We start from the raw sequence: 20,000 nt of genomic DNA on the forward strand, positions 1-20,000 counted from the left end.
TAAAGGGGAATGAAGAATAAAGGAAAGAAGGAAATAAGAAAGGGAGGAAGGAAAGGTACATGGTAATAAGGTGTGAAGGAGGAAAAACAGAAGAAAAGGCCAGAGGGAGGAAGAAGGAAGTACAGAAAGAAGGAAGAATTGGAGAATTTGTAAAGAGGGAAGAACAGAAGAAAGGACCAGAGGGAGGGAAGAAGAAAAGAAGGAAGGAAGGAAGGAAGGAAGGAAGGAAGGAAGGAAGGAAGGAAGGAAGGAAGGAAGGATGGGAGGAAGAAAGAAAGGTGTATGATACAATTTGTGTAAAGAAGGAAAATCAGGTGAAAGTTCCAGAGGAAGGGGAGAAAAAAAAGGAAAGAAGACAGGTACAAGATATAATAAATATAAAGAAGAAAAACAGGAGAAAGGACCAGAGGGAGAAAGAAAAAAATGAAGGAAGAATGGATGAGAGGAAGAAACGTACAAGGTACAATATGTGTAAAGGAGGAAAAAAGCAGAAGAAAAGGTCAGAGGAAGGAAGACGTATAAGAAGCAAAAAGTTTAGGGAAGGAAACAAGAAGAAAAGACAAGTGTAAGAAAGCAAAAGGAGGGAATTACATTACCTGATTTGATATCCCTATTCCCTGCACTACCCAAGACATCTGAGATATTAGTTTTACTTCCCCAGACCTCCTAGGGTGTTTCTGATACCCCTTTCAACCCAAAATCCACCAGGGAGACAAAACCACTAAAGGTCTGTCTGAATTATCCAGTGAGTGTACCTGGAGTTCCTGCGGCTGAGATGACACCTGCACTCCTTTACAGTGTCCCTGTCATCCATTTCAGCTTCCAGAATAAGCTGTTAGGAGGAGTATTACTATTGTGTCTATTCCTTCTCTTATATTCCCCTGGCAGGCTCTCTCTGCAGTTTTCTTATGACCTGGCATGTAGAGACTAGCGGCCATACACTGCACACAGTGAAAAAAGAAGAATCTGCTCTGTAATGAAACAGCTTCATGAACATGCAGGACATATATAGAGAAGCACTGGCTTATACTGATGTGAGCAAATACTGTGGATTTCTATTCACCTCCAGTATTAAAGTCTTGTTCTTTTCTTTATCTCCTGCTCATTCCTTCCCCCCCCTCTCCATAGACTTGTAAAGTTCCTTGAAACAACAGCGACCATATAAAAGTAGAAAAATAAAGGAAAGATTGGAGTAAGAGAGTAAGGATGGCAATTACAATAACCTCTTTAATAGCGTCACTACCCAAGACCCACCTGGGTTGTTACCACTACTCCCCTAGACCACCAGGAGTATGACTGCTACCTCTTTACACCATGAACCACCGTAGAGACATTATCTTATTTTATCAGGGGGCCATAATTTAGGACTGGCCTGATATATCTGGTTACCATATGTGATTATCTGGAAATTGGGTTGTCATCTTGTTTTTTCCTTCTGTCCTTCCTTTTTTTCTGGAGTGGCTGGGGGGGCTGACAATCTGGGAATAAGGGCCAAAGTTTAGCGAGACTGGATAACAGGTAACGTTTTTAGAGTCGTTGCCCCTCATCGGAGTATTGTTGGGCGCCGGCTGGGTGAGGGGTTGTAGACATGGGTCAGAAGGGGTGCTTACTATGTCTTCTTCATGAGACATTTCCTTTATCAGGCCACCATACGATATACAGGGGCTTATTAGACCACACACGTCTGGCTAAGAATTCTGGCAAAAAAATATACAAATATGTGGAAAAGGGGAAATTGCTCTAGCGCCACCTTTTGCAAGACATGCATGGTCTAATAAGTCCCTGTAGACTGCAAGGGGTCCCGATGAAGGTGACATCTTCTTAAAAGTGTAGTGCCATTTTGGTCAAACAAGACCGAGAAAGGAGTAAAGTGTCTACTTGTCCAAAACCCCTGCGTCTCCTTAAGAACACACAGTACTCCTTCTGACCCACATCTATGACCTCTTACCCAGCCAGTACTCTGCTATACACTGATAAGGGGCAATATGCCTGAATAAGCTATCTGTAAAATAGTCTGTTATACCTCAAACCACCCCCCCCCATACCCACCACTCACCCACCCGAATCCAACTCCCCCCCCCCCACTTTACTAGCTTTGGCAATGCCAAATATCTATTCGGGCGTGCCAATAAAGCCTGTTTGATTTTATTTGATTTGTCTCTCTAGCTCTTAGAGAAGATTTTTTTTTTACCCTGGCTTTATTCCTAGATGATGCTGCTAGATTTCAGGAAAACCATGCATTTATCTCATGGGGAGCTACCTTCCGAAAGGTGGCGCTAGAGGATGTTCCCCTTTTTTTTTTCATTAAGGAGGACTTATTTGCATATTCTTTTCCCATAACTCATAGCATGGCATCTAGGGTCTAATAGGTCCTTGTACACCAGGAAGTGACTTGATACAGACAATGCCTACTTAAAGGGCTAAAATGGGAATACAGGGGGTTCTTTCTCCCAATCCTTGAAATGGGATTTACAATACTAATCCATTTCTGTTCCCATAGACTCTGCTAAGGTTACAGATAAAGTTCTGCAACTCTCTTTAACGCTTATGGGAGATAGGGAAACAGCACAGAGCTATTCTCATCGTAGGAAATCGGAGTAACCCTTTAAGGAGACACAATGCCTGCAACTGTCTGCACACCAGTATTGTATATTACGCTGTGGCTTCCTAAACCTTAATTAGGTCCCAGCCCACACCATAGACGCAGCCACGTTCACATGGGTCCGTGAATTAGGCTACCATTACCCTTTAATACTCGTCTCTGCATTCTCAGCTATCAGATCCATTAGGAGACAAGTTTCCTTCTGATTATCCTATAGGAGCGTTTCCGCCTTACTGAGCTCCGCCGTGCGGGAATAATCGTCTTATATAGAAAGTGCTACTTTCTTCATCTTCCTCCGTGCCGAATTGGGAGTGACGCCTGGTTGTTGAGCTAATCATCAGTGTTACAGTAAGATCACTTATAGAGCTCTTGACTTTCTATAAATAGGGTTCATGTCGCTTGTTAAATGCCACCCGGGGTAATCCATAACACACATAAATATTCACATGGAGCGCCGATAAACCTTTCATCATTAGCGTCGGCAGCCTCGCCACAATTATGTTGGGATAGTGGCGGCGGGCGCGGATGGCATCTAAGCGGCCCCCGTAAATAAGCTGCCTGCAGGATGTACATGTGCCGAGCGCGTATCTACACAGGCACATCCACACGGCAGCTTCTTCCCAGATCCGCACGACTAACAATGGAATCAAGCCGTCACTGACAACCGAGTGTGGGCGGAAAACTGGCAGAAATTTAGAAATGCAAAAAATTTCCAGAAGCCACTTAGGGACATGAGAGGACGAGATGGCAGAGCGGGTTCTCAGACTCGAGTCTTGTATTGATTTGTAATGTGAGACATGCAGATGGAGCAGAGTTGACTACACCAGGAGTAGCAGGGCTGAGTTTGTCATGAGGTTTGACTGCTTTGTAATGTTACCTATGATGTTTTTTGTTTGTTTCCTTATTATTTTACATATTGTGACCCCCATAAGGCCATAATAGACTATTGAGGGGGGGGGGGGGGCATTTCCTTTTTGTTATTTGCCTGGGGCTGAGACGTTATGGATCCTCCTATATCTTACTGTAGAGTTGACTAGGGTCCTCTAGGATGTTGCGGTACGTCTTTGTGGCTCCCATAGCTGTGCACACAGTGCTCATTGCACAATATGTCTCAGACTCCATTTATCACGTTACATATGACAAAGAAGTCTATGGAGAGGGGAGGAAGAGGCAGACAAATAAATGCTGCTGCTAAGGTCTGCTATACTATGAATGAGGGAGCTCTTCTGACACTGCTGTATCTTCAGGATAGGTCTCTACTCTCCATTTCAGTATCCAGCTCACATACAGATGTCTATGGAGAGGGCAGGAAGAGGCAGACAAATAAATATTGCTGCTAAGCTCTGCTATACTATGAATGAGGGAGCTCTTCTGACACTGCTGTATCTTCCGGATTGATCTCTAGGTTCCGTTTCTGTATCCAGCTCACATACAGAAATCTATGGAGAGCGGAGGAAGAGGCAGACAAATAAATATTGCTGCTAAGCTCTGCTATACTATGAATGAGGGAGCTCTTCTGACACTGCTGTATCTTCCGGATTGATCTCTAGGTTCTGTTTCTGTATCCAGCTTACATACAGATGTCTATGGAGAGGGGAGGAAGAGGCAGACAAATAAATGCTGCTGCTAAGCTCTGCTATACTATGAATGAGGGAGCTCTTCTGACACTGCTGTATCTTCAGGATAGGTCTCTAGGTTCCATTTCAGTATCCAGCTCACATACAGACGTCTATGGAAAGGGGAGGAAAAGGCAGACAAATAAATGCTGCTGCTAAGCTCTGCTATCCTATGAATGAGGCACTCTTCTGACACTGCTGTATCTTCAGGATAAGTCTCTAGGTTCCGTTTCAGTATCCAGCTCACACACAGAAGTCTATGGAGAGGGAGGCTTTGACTCGATTTATTTCTTTTTTCTTTGCAGTATTATCTTATCTTTAGACACAGCAGTGCCAGAACAGTTTTCTCATTCACTTTGTACAGAGAGTCTTCTCCCCCCTCCCCTCTCCATAGACTTCTATGTAAAAAGTAACTAAGCTTGATAAACTGAGGAAGAAATCATATTTCTTTAATAAAATATATTACAATACTATTCATTTGTGGGAAGTGGTTGTTGAATTGGAGGTCCACTTTAAGCGTCTGATAGGACTTTAGAACAGAAGAGAGCTACATGGTGTAGCAAAGTTGGGTGTCTATTATGTAGGCGAGCTTTATTCGGCACAAGACAGTATCGTGATCTGTTCCATAAACCTAAGACATTATCCTAAAGGGGTTTGTCAAAGACAAGATATTGATGAGCTGTCCTTAAGATACCTCATCCTCATCGATATCCAAACGGTGGGAGTCCTCCACTGATATCGATGACATATCCTAAGAATAGTTCAATATCTGTTCTTCGACAACCCCTTTAACACAGCAGGATATCAGTATGTGCAGTGAGTAGATGTAGCAGAGCTGGATTTGGGAAGCTTGACAGCAGTCTTATATAGAAATGAAACAAATTCTTGCAGTTTCCCGTTTCGGAATGTTACAAGAACCAAAGCAACAGAATGTCAGAACCAGCCGTGTTAATAGGACACGCTATAGGTTTTGCATGTGGACTTGTAGATGACACATGCATAGAGTTTAAAGGGGACCTCCAACTAGAAAACATCTTTACATAAATGATTAGTATGGGTGAATATAAGAAACTTTGTAATATATCTTATTCAAGAAATCTGTTTCCTTTTCCATTTATCAGGCTTTAGTTACTTTTTTCATAGAAGTCTATGGAGAGGGAGGGGAAAGATATACTAATAGCTTCAGTTGCTATACTCTGGTATACCATGAGAAAGCTCTTTTGACACTGCTATCTTTCAAAATCAGGCTCTGCCACTATATAGGGTGAGGTAGTAAATCGGTTATCAGCCTCCTCCCCTCTCCATAGACGTAGATGTGCGAGCTGGGTATAAGCAGCCTAATAAGTGAAAAAGGAAACAGATTTCTTTAATAAGATATATTACAAAGTTTCTTATATTCACTTGTACTATTCATTTATGGAAAGTGGTTTTATATTTGGAGGTTCCCTTTAAATGGAGCAACCAATGCCAGGCGGCTGCTGCTAAGCCAAGTGAGATAATGAGATGTATTAGAAACAATACGCACACGATCCTTGCCATCCTCTCGCTTCAGCAGGCTTGGCTAAACTGTCCATATATCCAGGATCCAGACATTTGGGTTATGCTGCCCCCTCTATCCAGAACTCATTACCCCGACCAATCAGAGATCACATCCAGGGGCGCACAAAAAAACAAGACGCAAACGAACCTGTTGGATGTGGCATTTGAGGGCTCGCAGTAGACTCCAGGTTGTCTACACGGGATATTATCACAAATTGGTCCCTTTGCTAGGAAGACGGTCCCTTGTGCATTACAAACAGGACTAATATCTTTATAAAACAGCGCCATATGTGTCTACAGGTTGTGTGTGGTATTGCAGTCTCATTCACTTTAATAGAGCTGAGTTGCAATACCACATGCCACCTGTAGACAGGGGTAGCGCTTTTTGCAGAAGAAAGCAGCTATGTTTTTCTGTTCCTGTTGCCCAGGATCGGAAGATTGGTCAGTATCAGATTGATCAGTGTCCAACACCCAAGCCCTGAACCGATCAGCTGATGTTGTCACTGGAAGCCGTACACTAAGTATACAGCCGGATGCAGCCCTACTCGTATTCAAGTGAGTGGGAGTGAGGCTGCAGTTGACTGTGCGCTGTAGTGGTGGTGCCTGGGACTGCAGTCCTGCTCCTATTTATATGGATACGAGCAGGGCTGCGTCTGACCATATACTGTACTTAACTAGCAATACCTGCAACTTTGTCCGCGGCCCCCTTCCCCCCTACACAAGACACCTGCGGCGCGGGCCGGGCCCCCCTCTTGCCCTGCAGTCGCCACGTACCCGGTCCCCCTTTTAGCCCCATGGGTGACCTGGAACCCGCTCCCCCGGCGGCCCCCCGCACCTCACTCGCCACCCCAACTTCCCTTTACCCTCTGAAAGGCGCCCCAGGCTTCCCAACCCCCCACTCCCAAATGGGACTCCAGAACTCCGGCCTCCCCCACCAATCATGAGCCCGGCTTTCCACACTACCCCCTCGCGAGCCCGGTCCCCACTTCCTCCATCCTTGACCCTGCCCCCCCCTGTGACCCCTGGCCTCCCCCCCCCCCCAGTGACCCCGGCCCCCCCCCCCCCCCTTCCCCCCTTCCAGCCGCAATCCCGGACTCCCCCCCCACGGGTTGAGGTACTGGTGGGTATAGGGTCTAGAAACTGTGCTGCGCAGCAGCTATGGAGATGCATAGCACTGGACGGATAGACAGCGGTTTGGGGAACTGTGCTCCACTCCCCCCCCCTCGATCCCAGCCCCCCATCCCCCGAGTCTGCCTTGAGCCTAGTGTCCTGACATGTCCAGGGGCTGCAAACAGTGCTCCGCAGCAGATACGGGCAGGCAGGGCTTTCGACGGGTACACGGCGGGTTTGTGTAGTTGTCTCCAGTGTCCCCTTTCTCTTCCCACCCCCGAGGCCCCGGTGGACTCACCTATGCACACCACATGCTGGCCTCCAACGAAGCCGGCATGTCTGGCACTCCGCATATGTGTCGCCATTTTCCTCGTCCCGCTCGGCGGCCGGTCTAAGAAGCGATAGCCCTGCCCCCTGTCTCGGCCACTCCAATCAGAGGCCAGCGTGAAGGCTCTGCGCTTGTTCCAATCGGAGATCAGCGCAATGACGTAATCTCAGGTCCTTCAGCCTCTGCCGACCGTGATTTCGGTGCTCGCGGTTGGGCAAACTGGCAACCTACGGGGATGGTAAGGCGCCTATGTTTCCTTCCGGGCGCCATTCTAGGTATGTGCCAAATCTGATTGTAATCCGTTCGGCCATTTCAGCGTGATTGAGGAACAAACATCCAAACACACAAACTTTCACAAGGATATATAGCTTTCAGCGTTACTGGATCCTGACTGATCTGATACAAATGACCTATCCTGTGACTAGGTCATTAATATCAAAAATCGTCTAATCCTGGACATCCCCTTTAATAAAAGGGATCTCTTATCCTCCTACATTATATAGCCCTCTCTGGAGGACCTGGTAAGTCCATTCATACAAACAGCTCATTGATTTTAATGAGAAGTATGCAATTCTTCATATCTCCTGAGGAGGCACTGTAGAGAAATCCTTCTAGTTTCCTTCACGGATTAGAGGTGATCGCTGGGATCTAAGTGATCGACTTATCTGTGTGTCTCTTATCCGCCTACACTATATGGGCATAGTAAGAGGAGCTACAAAGAGTGTCTCCCTCTCTCTGGAGGACCTGACATGTCCATTTATTATACAAACAGCTCATTGGCTTTAATGAGAACCATGTAACACTTCATCTCTCCAGTGGTGGCACTGTAGGGAAACTGAACACTTTCTGCCAGGTAACTACAGAGATTAGAGCTGATCGATAAGATCTAAGTGATCAAATTATCTGTATGGAAGCCTTCTAACATAAACCACACCTCCAACTCCATCTCTTTTTAGTTTGATAGGCGCCCCTCCCCTGATTCGGGAGCAGTTGGAATTTTTTCTCTAGCCCCCACGGTTCGTGAGCAATCATCTCTGTTAGTTTCAGCGCAATTATGCTTTCTACTGTCAAATGGGCGTACACTGCGTATGCCTGACCCCGCCCGCCTGACGCTAAAGTGCATCATTGTGCTAAAAGTAACAGACAGGATTGCTCTGGATTGGTAAGGGCTAGAGAAAAAATTCCAACTGCACCAGAATCAGCGGAGTGGCATCTAAAAGAGGAAGCAAAGAGCATGAAGCGGTGGAAAGTCCCTTTAAATGATCAACTAATTTGTAAAAAAAGAATTGCTCAAAGTGGAAAACCCCTTTAACCTGTAGCGGCATTGCAGAGTTCACCTTTAAATACTTCAATTCATTGTAGTAGTGTGAGGTCTCCCTTATGTAGAAATATCCATCGTGTGATACTTAAGGAGGAGAGATTTAATAACCGTCCTGCGCTCGGTTGTCTCCGCACTCTCCTGGAATATCAAGCGCTGTGTTTTATTTAATAAAACATAGATTCTTATCGAGGCTGCAACTCCGGGGAAGCGGAACACCTGTTTGCAGTAATATAACGCGTCCATATATAGTTCAGGCTCTTCCTCTATACGCAGATGTAGCAGAGCTGAGTTTGCTCTGATATCTCTTAGATTGAAGACAGTGTAATAAGTCACCTGTAATCCCATTCCGTTGCGATCTGTGCTCACTGTACAAACTCAGCTCTGCTACATCGTACACTTACAGCCTGCTTTATGACTATATCTTATTGCTGTAAGGCATCTTAGTGATCATTTCTCCGCTGTCTCTTAAAGGGGTATTCCAGTTGCAACAAATGACCCCTTAACCCACCGATCTCGATAATAGCAGCAGTTATAGGACGGGCATGATATACAGTCCTATGAAAAAGTTTGGGCACCCCTATTAATCTTAATCATTTTTAGTTCTAAATATTTTGGTGTTTGCAGCAGCCATTTCAGTTTGATATATCTAATAACTGATGGACACAGTAATATTTCAGGATTGAAATGAGGTTTATTGTACTAACAGAAAATGCGCAATATGCATTAAACCAAAATTTGACCGGTGCAAAAGTATGGGCACCTCAACAGAAAAGTGACATTAATATTTAGTAGATCCTCCTTTTGCAAAGATAACATCCTCTAGTCGCTTCCTGTAGCTTTTAATCAGTTCCTGGATCCTGGATGAAGGGATTTTGGACCATTTCTTTCTACAAAACAATTCAAGTTCAGTTAAGTTTGATGGTCGCCGAACATGGACAGCCCGCTCTCAAATGATCTGAAAACAAAGATTGTTCAACATAGTTGTTCAGGGGAAGGATACAAAACGTTGTCTCAGAGATTTAACCTGTCAGTTTCCACTGTGAGGAACATAGTAAGGAGATGGAAGACCACAGGGACAGTTCTTGTTAAGCCCAGAAGTGGCAGGCCAAGAAAAATATCAGAAAGGCAGAGAAGAAGAATGGTGAGAACAGTCAAGGACAATCCACAGACCACCTCCAAAGAGCTGCAGCATCATCTTGCTGCAGATGGTGTCATTGTGCATCGGTCAACTATACAGCGCACTTTGCACAAGGAGAAGCTGTATGGGAGAGTGATGAGAAAGAAGCCGTTTCTGCACGTACGCCACAAATAGAGTTGCCTGAGGTATGAAAAAGCACATTTGGACAAGGCAGCTTCATTTTGGAAACAAAAATTGAGTTGTTTGGTTATAAAAAAAGGCGTTATGCATGGCATCCAAAAAGAAACAGCATTCCAAGAAAAACACATGCTACCCACTGTAAAATTTGGTGGAGGTTCCATCATGCTTTGGGGCTGTGTGGCCAATGCCGGCACCGGGAATCTTGTTAAAGTTGAGAGTCGCATGGATTCCACTCAGTATCAGCAGATTCTTGAGAATAATGTTCAAGAATCAGTGACGAAGTTGAAGTTACGCCGGGGATGGATATTTCAGCAAGACAATGATCCAAAACACGGCTCCAAATCAACTCCGGCATTCATGCAGAGGAACAATTACAATGTTCTGGAATGGCCATCCCAGTCCCCAGACCTGAATATCATTGAACATCTGTGGGATGATTTGAAGCGGGCTGTCCATGCTCGGCGACCATCTAACTTAACTGAACTTGAATTGTTTGTCCAAAATCCCTTCATCCAGGATCCAGGAACTGATTAAAAGCTACAGGAAGCGACTAGAGGCTGTTATCTTTGCAAAAGGAGGATCTACTAAATATTAATGTCACTTTTCTGTTGAGGTGCCCATACTTTTGCACCGGTCAAATTTTGGTTTAATGCATATTGCACATTTTCTGTTAGTACAATAAACCTCATTTCAATCCTGAAATATTACTGTGTCCATCAGTTATTAGATATATCAAACTGAAATGGCTGCTGCAAACACCAAAATATTTAGAACTAAAAATGATTAAGATTAATAGGGGTGCCCAAACTTTTTCATAGGACTGTATATAGTGCGGTGAAAACTCTACAGCATCACCCCTGCTAGTGATCACAACACATTGAACTCCAAAACTCTTGCGGGATTTGAGAACAATGGGTTAATTTTTTAGAGTTAACCAGTCCCCGCCTTATCACATAGTCCGCACTGTAATATATGCCATAACACATGAACCCTGACTCATCACACAGTCCCTACTTTAATATATAGCACATGCTATAACACAGTAAGTGCCACATCCTATAGCCCAGATTCTAATATATAGGACTTTCCATAGTCCCTGGTTTATCACATAGTCCCTACTTTATATAGGACGTCATTACACATGATCCATAACATGATCCTTGCCTCAGCATACACCTATCTATGTGATAATTCCAACACTTTATATAACCCCGGCCATATTAAACAGATGATATCGAAGAGTAATTTTAGGAAACGTGATAATGATGCGCCTTATACAGACAATAATACAGACTAGCGCTATATATAGATATTGCTGACTACTGCTATATATAGATTAGATTTTAGACTCGTACTATGTATAGCTGATATTACACACCAGGGCTATGTATAGTGCTGTATAGTGTGTACACATTATTGGGTGACATATAGATAATATTATAGATTTATACTATATATAGCTGATATTACACACTAGTCCCTAATGTTATATACAGATGATATTACACACTAGTCCCTAATGTTATATACAGATGATATTACACACTAGTCCCTAATGTTATATACAGATGATATTACACACTATCCCCTAATGTTATATACAGATGATATTACACACTAGCCACTAATGTTATATACAGATATTACACACTATCCCCTAATGTTATATACCGATGATATTACACACTAGCCCCTAAAGTTATATACAGATGATATTACACACTAGTCCCTAATGTTATATATACAGATGATATTACACACTAGCCCCTAATGTTATATATACAGATGATATTACACACTAGCCCCTAATTTTATATACAGATGATATTACACACTAGTCCCTAATTTTATATACAGATGATATTACACACTAGCCCCTAAAGTTATATACAGATGATATTACACACTAGCCCCTAAAGTTATATATAGCTGATATTACACACTAGTCCCTAATACTATATAGCTGATATTACACACTAGTCCCTAATGTTATATATACAGATGATATTACACACTAGCCCCTAATTTTATATACAGATGATATTACACACTAGTCCCTAATTTTATATACAGATGATATTACACACTAGCCCCTAATGTTATATACATATGATATTACACACTAGTACCTAATGTTATATACAGATGATATTACACACTAGCCCTTAATGTTATATACAGATGATATTACACACTAGTCCCTAATTTTATATATAGATGATATTACACACTAGTACCTAATGTTATATACAGATGATATTACACCCTAGCCCCTAATGTTATATACAGATAATATTACACACTAGCCCCTAATGTTATATACAGATATTACACACTAGCCCCTAATGTTATATACAGATGATATTACACACTAGTCCCTAATACTATATATAGCTGATATTACACACTAGTCCCTAATACTATATATAGCTGATATTACACACTAGACCCTAATACTATATATAGCTGATATTACACACTAGTCCCTAATGTTATATACAGATGATATTATACACTAGTTTCATACACAGGTGTGATATTACAGTGTAATGCTACCGATATAAGATATTACAAATTAATATTCTATATAAAGCTCACCCCAGTCTATTGTTACATACAGCAAATATTACACTGGTGCTATATATCGATAACATAAAGAAGATATTCCAGACTAGTGATATATACAGATCATATTACAGACTAATATTATACACAGCAGTTATATCACAGTCTAGTGCTTCATAAGATATTATAAACTAGTGTTATATACAGAAATGAGTACAGACTAGTGTAATACACAGAGAATATTACAGGCTAGTGGTCTATAGAGATGATATTAGAGGCTTGTGCTATATAGAAATGATATTGCTCGCTACTGCTGTATACAGATGACATTACACACTAGTCATTAGTGCTATATACAGGAGACATTAAAGACAATTATGATTTTCAGCTAATATCACAGTCTAGTGTTATATACAGGTGTGATATCACAGTCCAGAGTTATATTTAGAGCTGATACCAGTCTAGTGTTATACACAGAGGATATTACAGACTAGTGTTATATACAGAACTTATAACAGACTAGTGTTATATACAGGTGTGATATCACTGTCCAGAGTTATATACAGAGCTAAGTCTAGTGCAGTCTAGTGTTATATACACAGAGGTATTACAGTCTAGTGTTATACACTAGCTTATAACAGTCTAGAGGATATTACAGACTAGTGTTATGTACAGGTGTTATATCTCAGTCCAGAGTTATATACAGGGCTGATACCAGTCTAGTGTTATATACAGAGGAAATCACAGTCCAGTGTTATATACAGAGCTTATAACAGACTAGTGTAATACACAGAGGATATCACAGACTAGTATTATATACAAATGTGATGTCACTGTCCAGAGTTATATACAGGGCTGATGTCACTCTAGTGCTATACACAGAGGATATTACAGACTGGTATTATACACAGGTGTGATGTCACTGTCCAGAGTTATATACAGGGCTGATACAGTGCTATACACAGAAGATATCACATACTAGTGTTATATATATAGGGGTCATATCACAGTCCAGAGTTATATATAGAGCTTATAACAGTCTAGTGGTAATTACAGAGGATATTACAGACTAATATTATATACAGGTGTGATATCACTGTCCAGAGTTATATACAGAGCTAAGTCTAGTGCACTCTAGTGTTATATACACAGAGATATTACAGTCTAGTGTTATATACTAGCTTATAACAGTCTAAAGGATATTACAGACTAGTGTTATGTACATGTGTTATATCTCAGTCCAGAGTTATATACAGGGCTGGTACCAGTGTACCGTTATATACAGAGTTTATAACAGACTAGTTTAATACACAGAGGATATCACAGACTAGTATTATACACAAATGTGATGTCACTGTCCAGACTTATATACAGGGCTGATACAGTGCTATACACAGAAGATATCACATACTAGTGTTATATATAGGGGTCATATCACAGTCCAGAGTTATATATAGAGCTTATAACAGTCTAGTGGTATATACAGAGGATATTATAGACTAATATTATATACAGGTGTGATATCACTATCTAGTGTTATATACAGGGCTGATACAGTGCTATACACAGAAGATATCACATACTAGTGTTATATACAGGGTTCATATCACAGTCTAGAGTTATATATAGAGCTTATACCAGTCTAGTGGTATATACAGAGGATATTACAGACTAATATTATATACAGGTGTGATAACACTGTCCAGAGTTATATACAGGTGTGATGTCACTATCTAGAGTTATATACAGTGCTATACACAGAGGATATTACAGATTAGTATTATATCCAGGTGTTATCTCACTGTCCAGAGTTATATACAGGTGTAATGTGACAGTCTAGAGTTATAGACAGAGTATATCATAGACTAGTATCCTATATAAGTGTTATATACAGGCTATATACAGTGCTATACACAGAGGATATTACAGATTAGTATTATATACAGGTGTTATCTCACTGTCCAGAGTTATATACATGTGTAATGTGACAGTCTAGAGTTATAGACAGAGTATATCATAGACTAGTATCCTACATAAGTGTTCTCTACAGGCTATATACAGTGCTATATACAGGCTATATACAGTGCTATATGAGCCTTGTCCTGACCTGAGTTCCTGAGCTTCCTGTTCCTCAGCACGGAGATGATGACCAGCAGGCTCCCCAGTATATCCACTACGGTGGTGAAGATCAGGACGCTGGACAGCGCCGTCACCAGCCAGGCAGCCCTGGGCGCAGCAGCCGCCTGCAGCCTCTCTCCCCTCTCCAGTGACGCATTGTGGAGCATCTCTAGCGGTTTGCCAGCCTTCCCTCTCATCTCACATGCCTAAGACCGGACCAGGGCGCAAAACAGGCGCAAGGGACCAACTTCTGCGCTTCCCACCTGTGCACTAGTGTGAACAGGTACCAGGATCCTGGCGCTCACCAGCAAGGTGTCCATGGATGGGGAGAGGGGGCACATGTTTAAATGATCAGCTGACAAGTTGGGGAGGGGGCGGCTTCTGGATTTTAGTATTCAGGGGCTAATAATGAACTGGGAGGACGAGGAGTGAAAAGTGTACAATCATCAAAAGTCGCAAGGCGAGGGGGACGACAGAAACGCAGTGTCAAGGGAGTGACGAGGAGGAGGAGGAGGAGGAGGCTGCGGATGGCGGCACATGGAGCTGGACCACAGGGGAGCTCAGCACTACAGGTGTAGCAGAGCCGAGTAGGTCAGGTCTGTGCTGCGACAAACCCAACTCTGCTGCATCACTGCCTGCAACAAACCCAACTCTGCTGCATCACTGCCTGCAACAAACCCAACTCTGCTGCATCACTGCCTGCAACACTTGGACTATTAAAGGATTATCTTATCTTATCTTATCTTATATTCACAAGAGACTTTGTATTCATTTGCAATTAGTAGATCTGCTTCTGTTATAGCAGAGCTGAGTTAGTCATCAGACTCACGTTACTCCATTATAGTGTGACACACCCAGCTCTGCTGCATCTCTCGTCTGCAAAATGGACATTGAGAAGAGACTTTTGCCGTGCTATTCATGTAGCAGTTCTGATTCTGTGGGATAGTAGAGCTGAGTTTGTCATTAGGCATATCTCGCATTACTCAATTATAGTGTGACAAGCTCAGCTCTGCTGCATCTCTCGTCTTCAAGAAGAAACTATTTCCGTGCTATTCATGTAGCAGTTCTGATTCTGTGGGATAGTAGGGCTGAGTTTGTCATTAGGCATAACTCACATTACTCAGTTATAGTGTGACACACCCAGCTCTGCTGCATCACTACTTGCAACAATGGATATTCACAAGATACTTTTTGCAGTTCTTCGGAGGAACAAAGTAGCAGATCTGTTTATGTTATAGCAGAGCTGAGTTAGTCATCAGCTATAACTCACATTACTCCATTGTAGTGTGACACACCCAGCTCTGCTGCATCTCTCGTCTTCAAGAAGAGACTTTTTCTGTGCTATTCATGGAGCAGATCTGATTCTGTGGGATAGTAGGGCTGAGTTTGTCATTAGACATATCTCGCATTACTCAATTATAGTGTGACAAGCTCAGCTCTGCTGCATCTCTCGTCTTCAAGAAGAAACTATTTCCGTGCTATTCATGGAGCAGATCTGATTCTGTGGGATAGTAGGGCTGAGTTTGTCATTAGGCATAACTCACATTACTCAGTTATAGTGTGACACACCCAGCTCTGCTGCATCTCTCGTCTTCAAAAGAAATGCAGATGTGGCAGAGCTGATTCACTTACATAGTAGTGCAGAGCTGAGTTTGCTATCAAAGCTCGCATTACTCAATTACAGTGTACATTAAACAGCTGAAAAACCCAACTCTGCTGCATCACTGCCTGCAACAATGGATATTCACAAGAGAGGGGGTTTTTTTTTGCAATCCCTCGGAGGAACAGAGTAGCAGACCTGATTTTGTGGAATAGCAGACCTGATTTTGTGGAATAGCAGAGCTGAGTTAGTCATCAGATATAACACATTACTCAATTATAGTGTGACAAACCCAACTCTGCTGCATCACTGCAATGGATATTCACAAGAGACTTTTTCGCAATTCCTCGGAGGAACAAAGTAGCAGATCTGTTTATGTTGTAGTAGAGCTGAGTTAGTCATCAGACAAGTCACATTGCTCAATTATAGTGTGACACACCCAGCTCTGCTGCATCACTGCTTGCAACAATGGATATTCACAAGAGACTTTTTGCAGTTCTTCGGAGGAACAAAATAGCAGATATGATTCTGTTATAGCAGAGCTGAGTTATTCATCAGTTATAACTCACATTACTCAATTGTAGTGTGACAAACCCAGCTCTGCTGCATCTCTCGTCTTCAAAAGAGACTTTTTCTAACATACATGGAAGAAATGCAGATGTAGCAGATCTGAGTCACTTACATAGTAGTGCAGAGCTGAGTTTGCTATCAGACAAAGCTGACCTTACTCAATTGCAGTGTACACTAAACAGCTGACAAACCCAGCACTGCTGCATCTCTTATCTTCCAAAAATGGAATCCACAAGAGACTTTACTGTAAGAAATGCAGATGTAGCAGAGCTGATTCTGTTAGGTAGCAGTGCTATTCTTCATGAGGCAGAGCTGAGTTTTTCTTTTTCTACTATTCATGGGAGAAATGCAGATGTAGCAGGTCTGATTCTGTGTGATAGCAGAGCTGAGTTTGTCATCAGACATAACTCACATTACTCAATGATAGTGTGCAATAAGCAGCTCACTGACACACCCAGCTCTGCTGCATCTCTTGCCTTCAAAATGGATATTGAGAAGAGACTTTGTCTCTACAATTTATGGGAGAAAAGGCAGATGTAGCAGATGTGATACTGTGGGATAGTAGAGCTGAGTTTGTTACATAACTCAAATATCATGTGAAATAAAAAAAAGCCAATCACAAACTCAGTTCTGCTTCATCTGTTTATAAAAATGGATATGCAGAAGAAATTTTGTCTTGCAATTTCTAGGAGAAATGTAAGAAATACAGATGTAGCAGAGCTGACTTTCTTAGATAGTAGCTAAATTCCAAGAAGCCGAGCTGTGTTTGCCATCAGACCTGTTGCTTACTAAGAGATTGCTGATAATGATCATGTGAATGGATCGCTGACAAGCTCAGCTCTGCTGCATCTCTGTCTCCTGCAGTGGAAATACAAGAAGTGGTTTTTCTTGTGTGTTTTTTTTCCATTTGATAGAAAAGCTATTAATACAGAAGTGATTCTGTCTCTTACATAGCAGAGCCGAGTTTGTCATCTAGTGTAACAATGTTCTTTATCCATGTGACTTGTGATAAATCTACATAATTATCTTACTGACAAAGTCAGCTCTGCTGCATAAAATAAGACACTTTTTTTTTTGCAATGCCTAGGAGAAACATAAATGGAGATGTAGCAGTATCCATAGCAGTGCTGTAATCCAAGAAGCAGAGCTGAGTTTGTCATCTGACATAACTTGCACTCTGTGTTATCTGTTCTTTTCCATGAGATTGGTTGGAGAAATGTAAGAAAACCCCATGTGGATACAGAAGTGATTCTGTCCTTCTTCTCAGATAGCAGAGCTGAGCTTGCTGTCAAGTATAACTCACATACTATGTGACTTCTGACAAACCTATACAATTATCATCTCATTGACAAAGTCAGCTCTGCTGCATTTCTATATCCAAAGTATGTATTTTTGAATGATTTTTTGACATGAAGAAATAGAAGATGTAGCAGAGCTGATTCTGTCCCTCAAGAAGCAGAGGTGAGTTTGTCATACCCTATGCATAATATGGGTACAAGTATTCGGAAGTGATCTGTCCCTCCTCTTAGGTATCACATCTGTTCCACAGATTTCTGTCTCTTCCGTTTGGTAGTAGAGAAGTAGAGCTGAGTTTGTCATTTGCTACGTCTTCTCTATGAGACTGTGGATGAACCTAGACAATTAGCATATGAAAGAAACAGCTGACAAATTCCTCTCTGCTACATCTGAACATTCGTCCAATATTATTATGCAGGATTATTGGAAATGCAATACATATAGTGCAGATGCAGCAGAGCTGATTTTGTCCCCCTACTGGCGAAGCAGAGCTGTGCCAGCAAACTGATGTAGATGTGCTGATGAATTCTCCCCAATATTTCCCATAGAATCACTGATATAACAAATTCAGCACTGCTACATCTGTATATCCAGATCTGCCTAATCACAAGTGACCCCCTTGGGAAAAAAAAGGATTTCATTGCTGTATAGAAAAATGCAGAGATGAAGCAGAGCCGATTCTCTACAGTCGAGTTTGTGAATGAGACAAGCTGAGTTTGCCACTTGGCACAACCCTTCCTAATATGATAATGTGCCGTGTATCTCATGTTATCAAAAATGAAGCACCTGGATGACAAATCCAACTCTGCTACATCTCTGTAGTGATATTGTAGTTGCATTATGAAGATAGAATGTAGCAGAGCTGATTCTTTTCCCCATAGAAGTGCATGTAACACTGTGGCCTCTGCAGTCTAGGAATCCACAAACTGGCTCGTTTCAGGCTCAGGCCGCAGGTTATGAAAAAAACAACTTTTGTTGCAGATTTTGCAGCAGTTTTTTTCAGCCAAAGAATGAATTACAATTTTGTGGTAGATGACAAACCCGTTACTCCTGCACTGACAACTATACAGCGTCTATAGCATCTTCCATTATACAGCTGCTTCAATTCAGGAGGGGGAGGTGTATTTCCCTGGACAGTATGAGGATGAGCGCCCCCTATATGGAGGAGGCTGCCGCTGTATATGAGTCTCAGGAGCTGCCTCAGTCACAAGTCATTCTAATCAATCAGCACAGCAGAGCCAGAGCGGCGCACTGACACCCATGGGTGACCCCGAGACTCTCACACCTCGCTCAGCTACTATGAAATATAGATGTGCTGTGGTGCTGGACTTATACATGGCGGCCGCCTCTAGGATTACCACACTCAGTACACACAGAGAAGTAGTAGAGATGAGTTTGTCATCTGAGGTTATTTGCATTGTGTTTGGGGTTTAATGACATGTTACAAAATTACTGTAATTCCGAAAATGTATCAGATTGCTAAATTTATCTTATCTATTTACTAGCTATACCCGCGACTTCGTCCGCGGCCCCCTCACCCCATGCATGCCCCGCCTGCAGTGCCGCCCTGGCCCCCCTGCCTTTGCCTTGTGGGCGCAGCAGGCCCGTCCAACACCAGTGCGCCGATGGACCCCCACCTTGCGCCCAACCGGCCTACTTCCCCTCCTCTCGCCCCTGGCCCCACCACTTTTTTCCCTACCTGCTCCCCCATTCCCTCGCTCCTTCCTCCCTCCCCAACCCGTGACCTTAGGCCCCCTTAACCCCAATTCCCACACCACCCCGGGCCCCCTCCCACCCCACTATATACCCCCTCACCCTGTGACCCGTTTTTGCTCTCCCAAAACCAACCCCCATACCCGAACCTGCGACCCCGGCCTCACCCCACCCCACCCCGGGCTCCCCGTGTGCCAAGGTTACAGGGGTGCATAGGGTTGGGAGACCGTGCAGTACTGCTGCTGTGGCCATGCACGGCGTACGGCACAGGTAAAGGGCGGTTTGCGGGAGCTCCGCACAGTTC

The 20,000-nt window shown here is 42.8% G+C and overlaps 1 protein-coding gene across 1 annotated transcript in view; it reads right to left on the minus strand.

The window, feature by feature from the left end:
• MTNR1B (melatonin receptor 1B) overlaps nucleotides 1–14,858 on the minus strand; it is a 96,357-nt gene extending 81,499 nt beyond the window's left edge. The window contains exons 1-2 of the mRNA XM_075266431.1: nucleotides 14,781–14,858; nucleotides 14,507–14,723 (exon numbers count right to left, since the gene is read on the minus strand). Of these exons, the coding sequence (XP_075122532.1) occupies nucleotides 14,507–14,723; nucleotides 14,781–14,858 (295 nt within the window). The remainder of the gene's footprint in view (nucleotides 1–14,506; nucleotides 14,724–14,780) is intronic.
• Between the last annotated feature and the right edge of the window lie 5,142 nt (nucleotides 14,859–20,000).

The sequence above is a fragment of the Leptodactylus fuscus genome, chromosome 2 (assembly GCF_031893055.1).
Source record: "Leptodactylus fuscus isolate aLepFus1 chromosome 2, aLepFus1.hap2, whole genome shotgun sequence".
Classification (NCBI taxonomy): Eukaryota; Metazoa; Chordata; class Amphibia; order Anura; family Leptodactylidae; genus Leptodactylus; species Leptodactylus fuscus.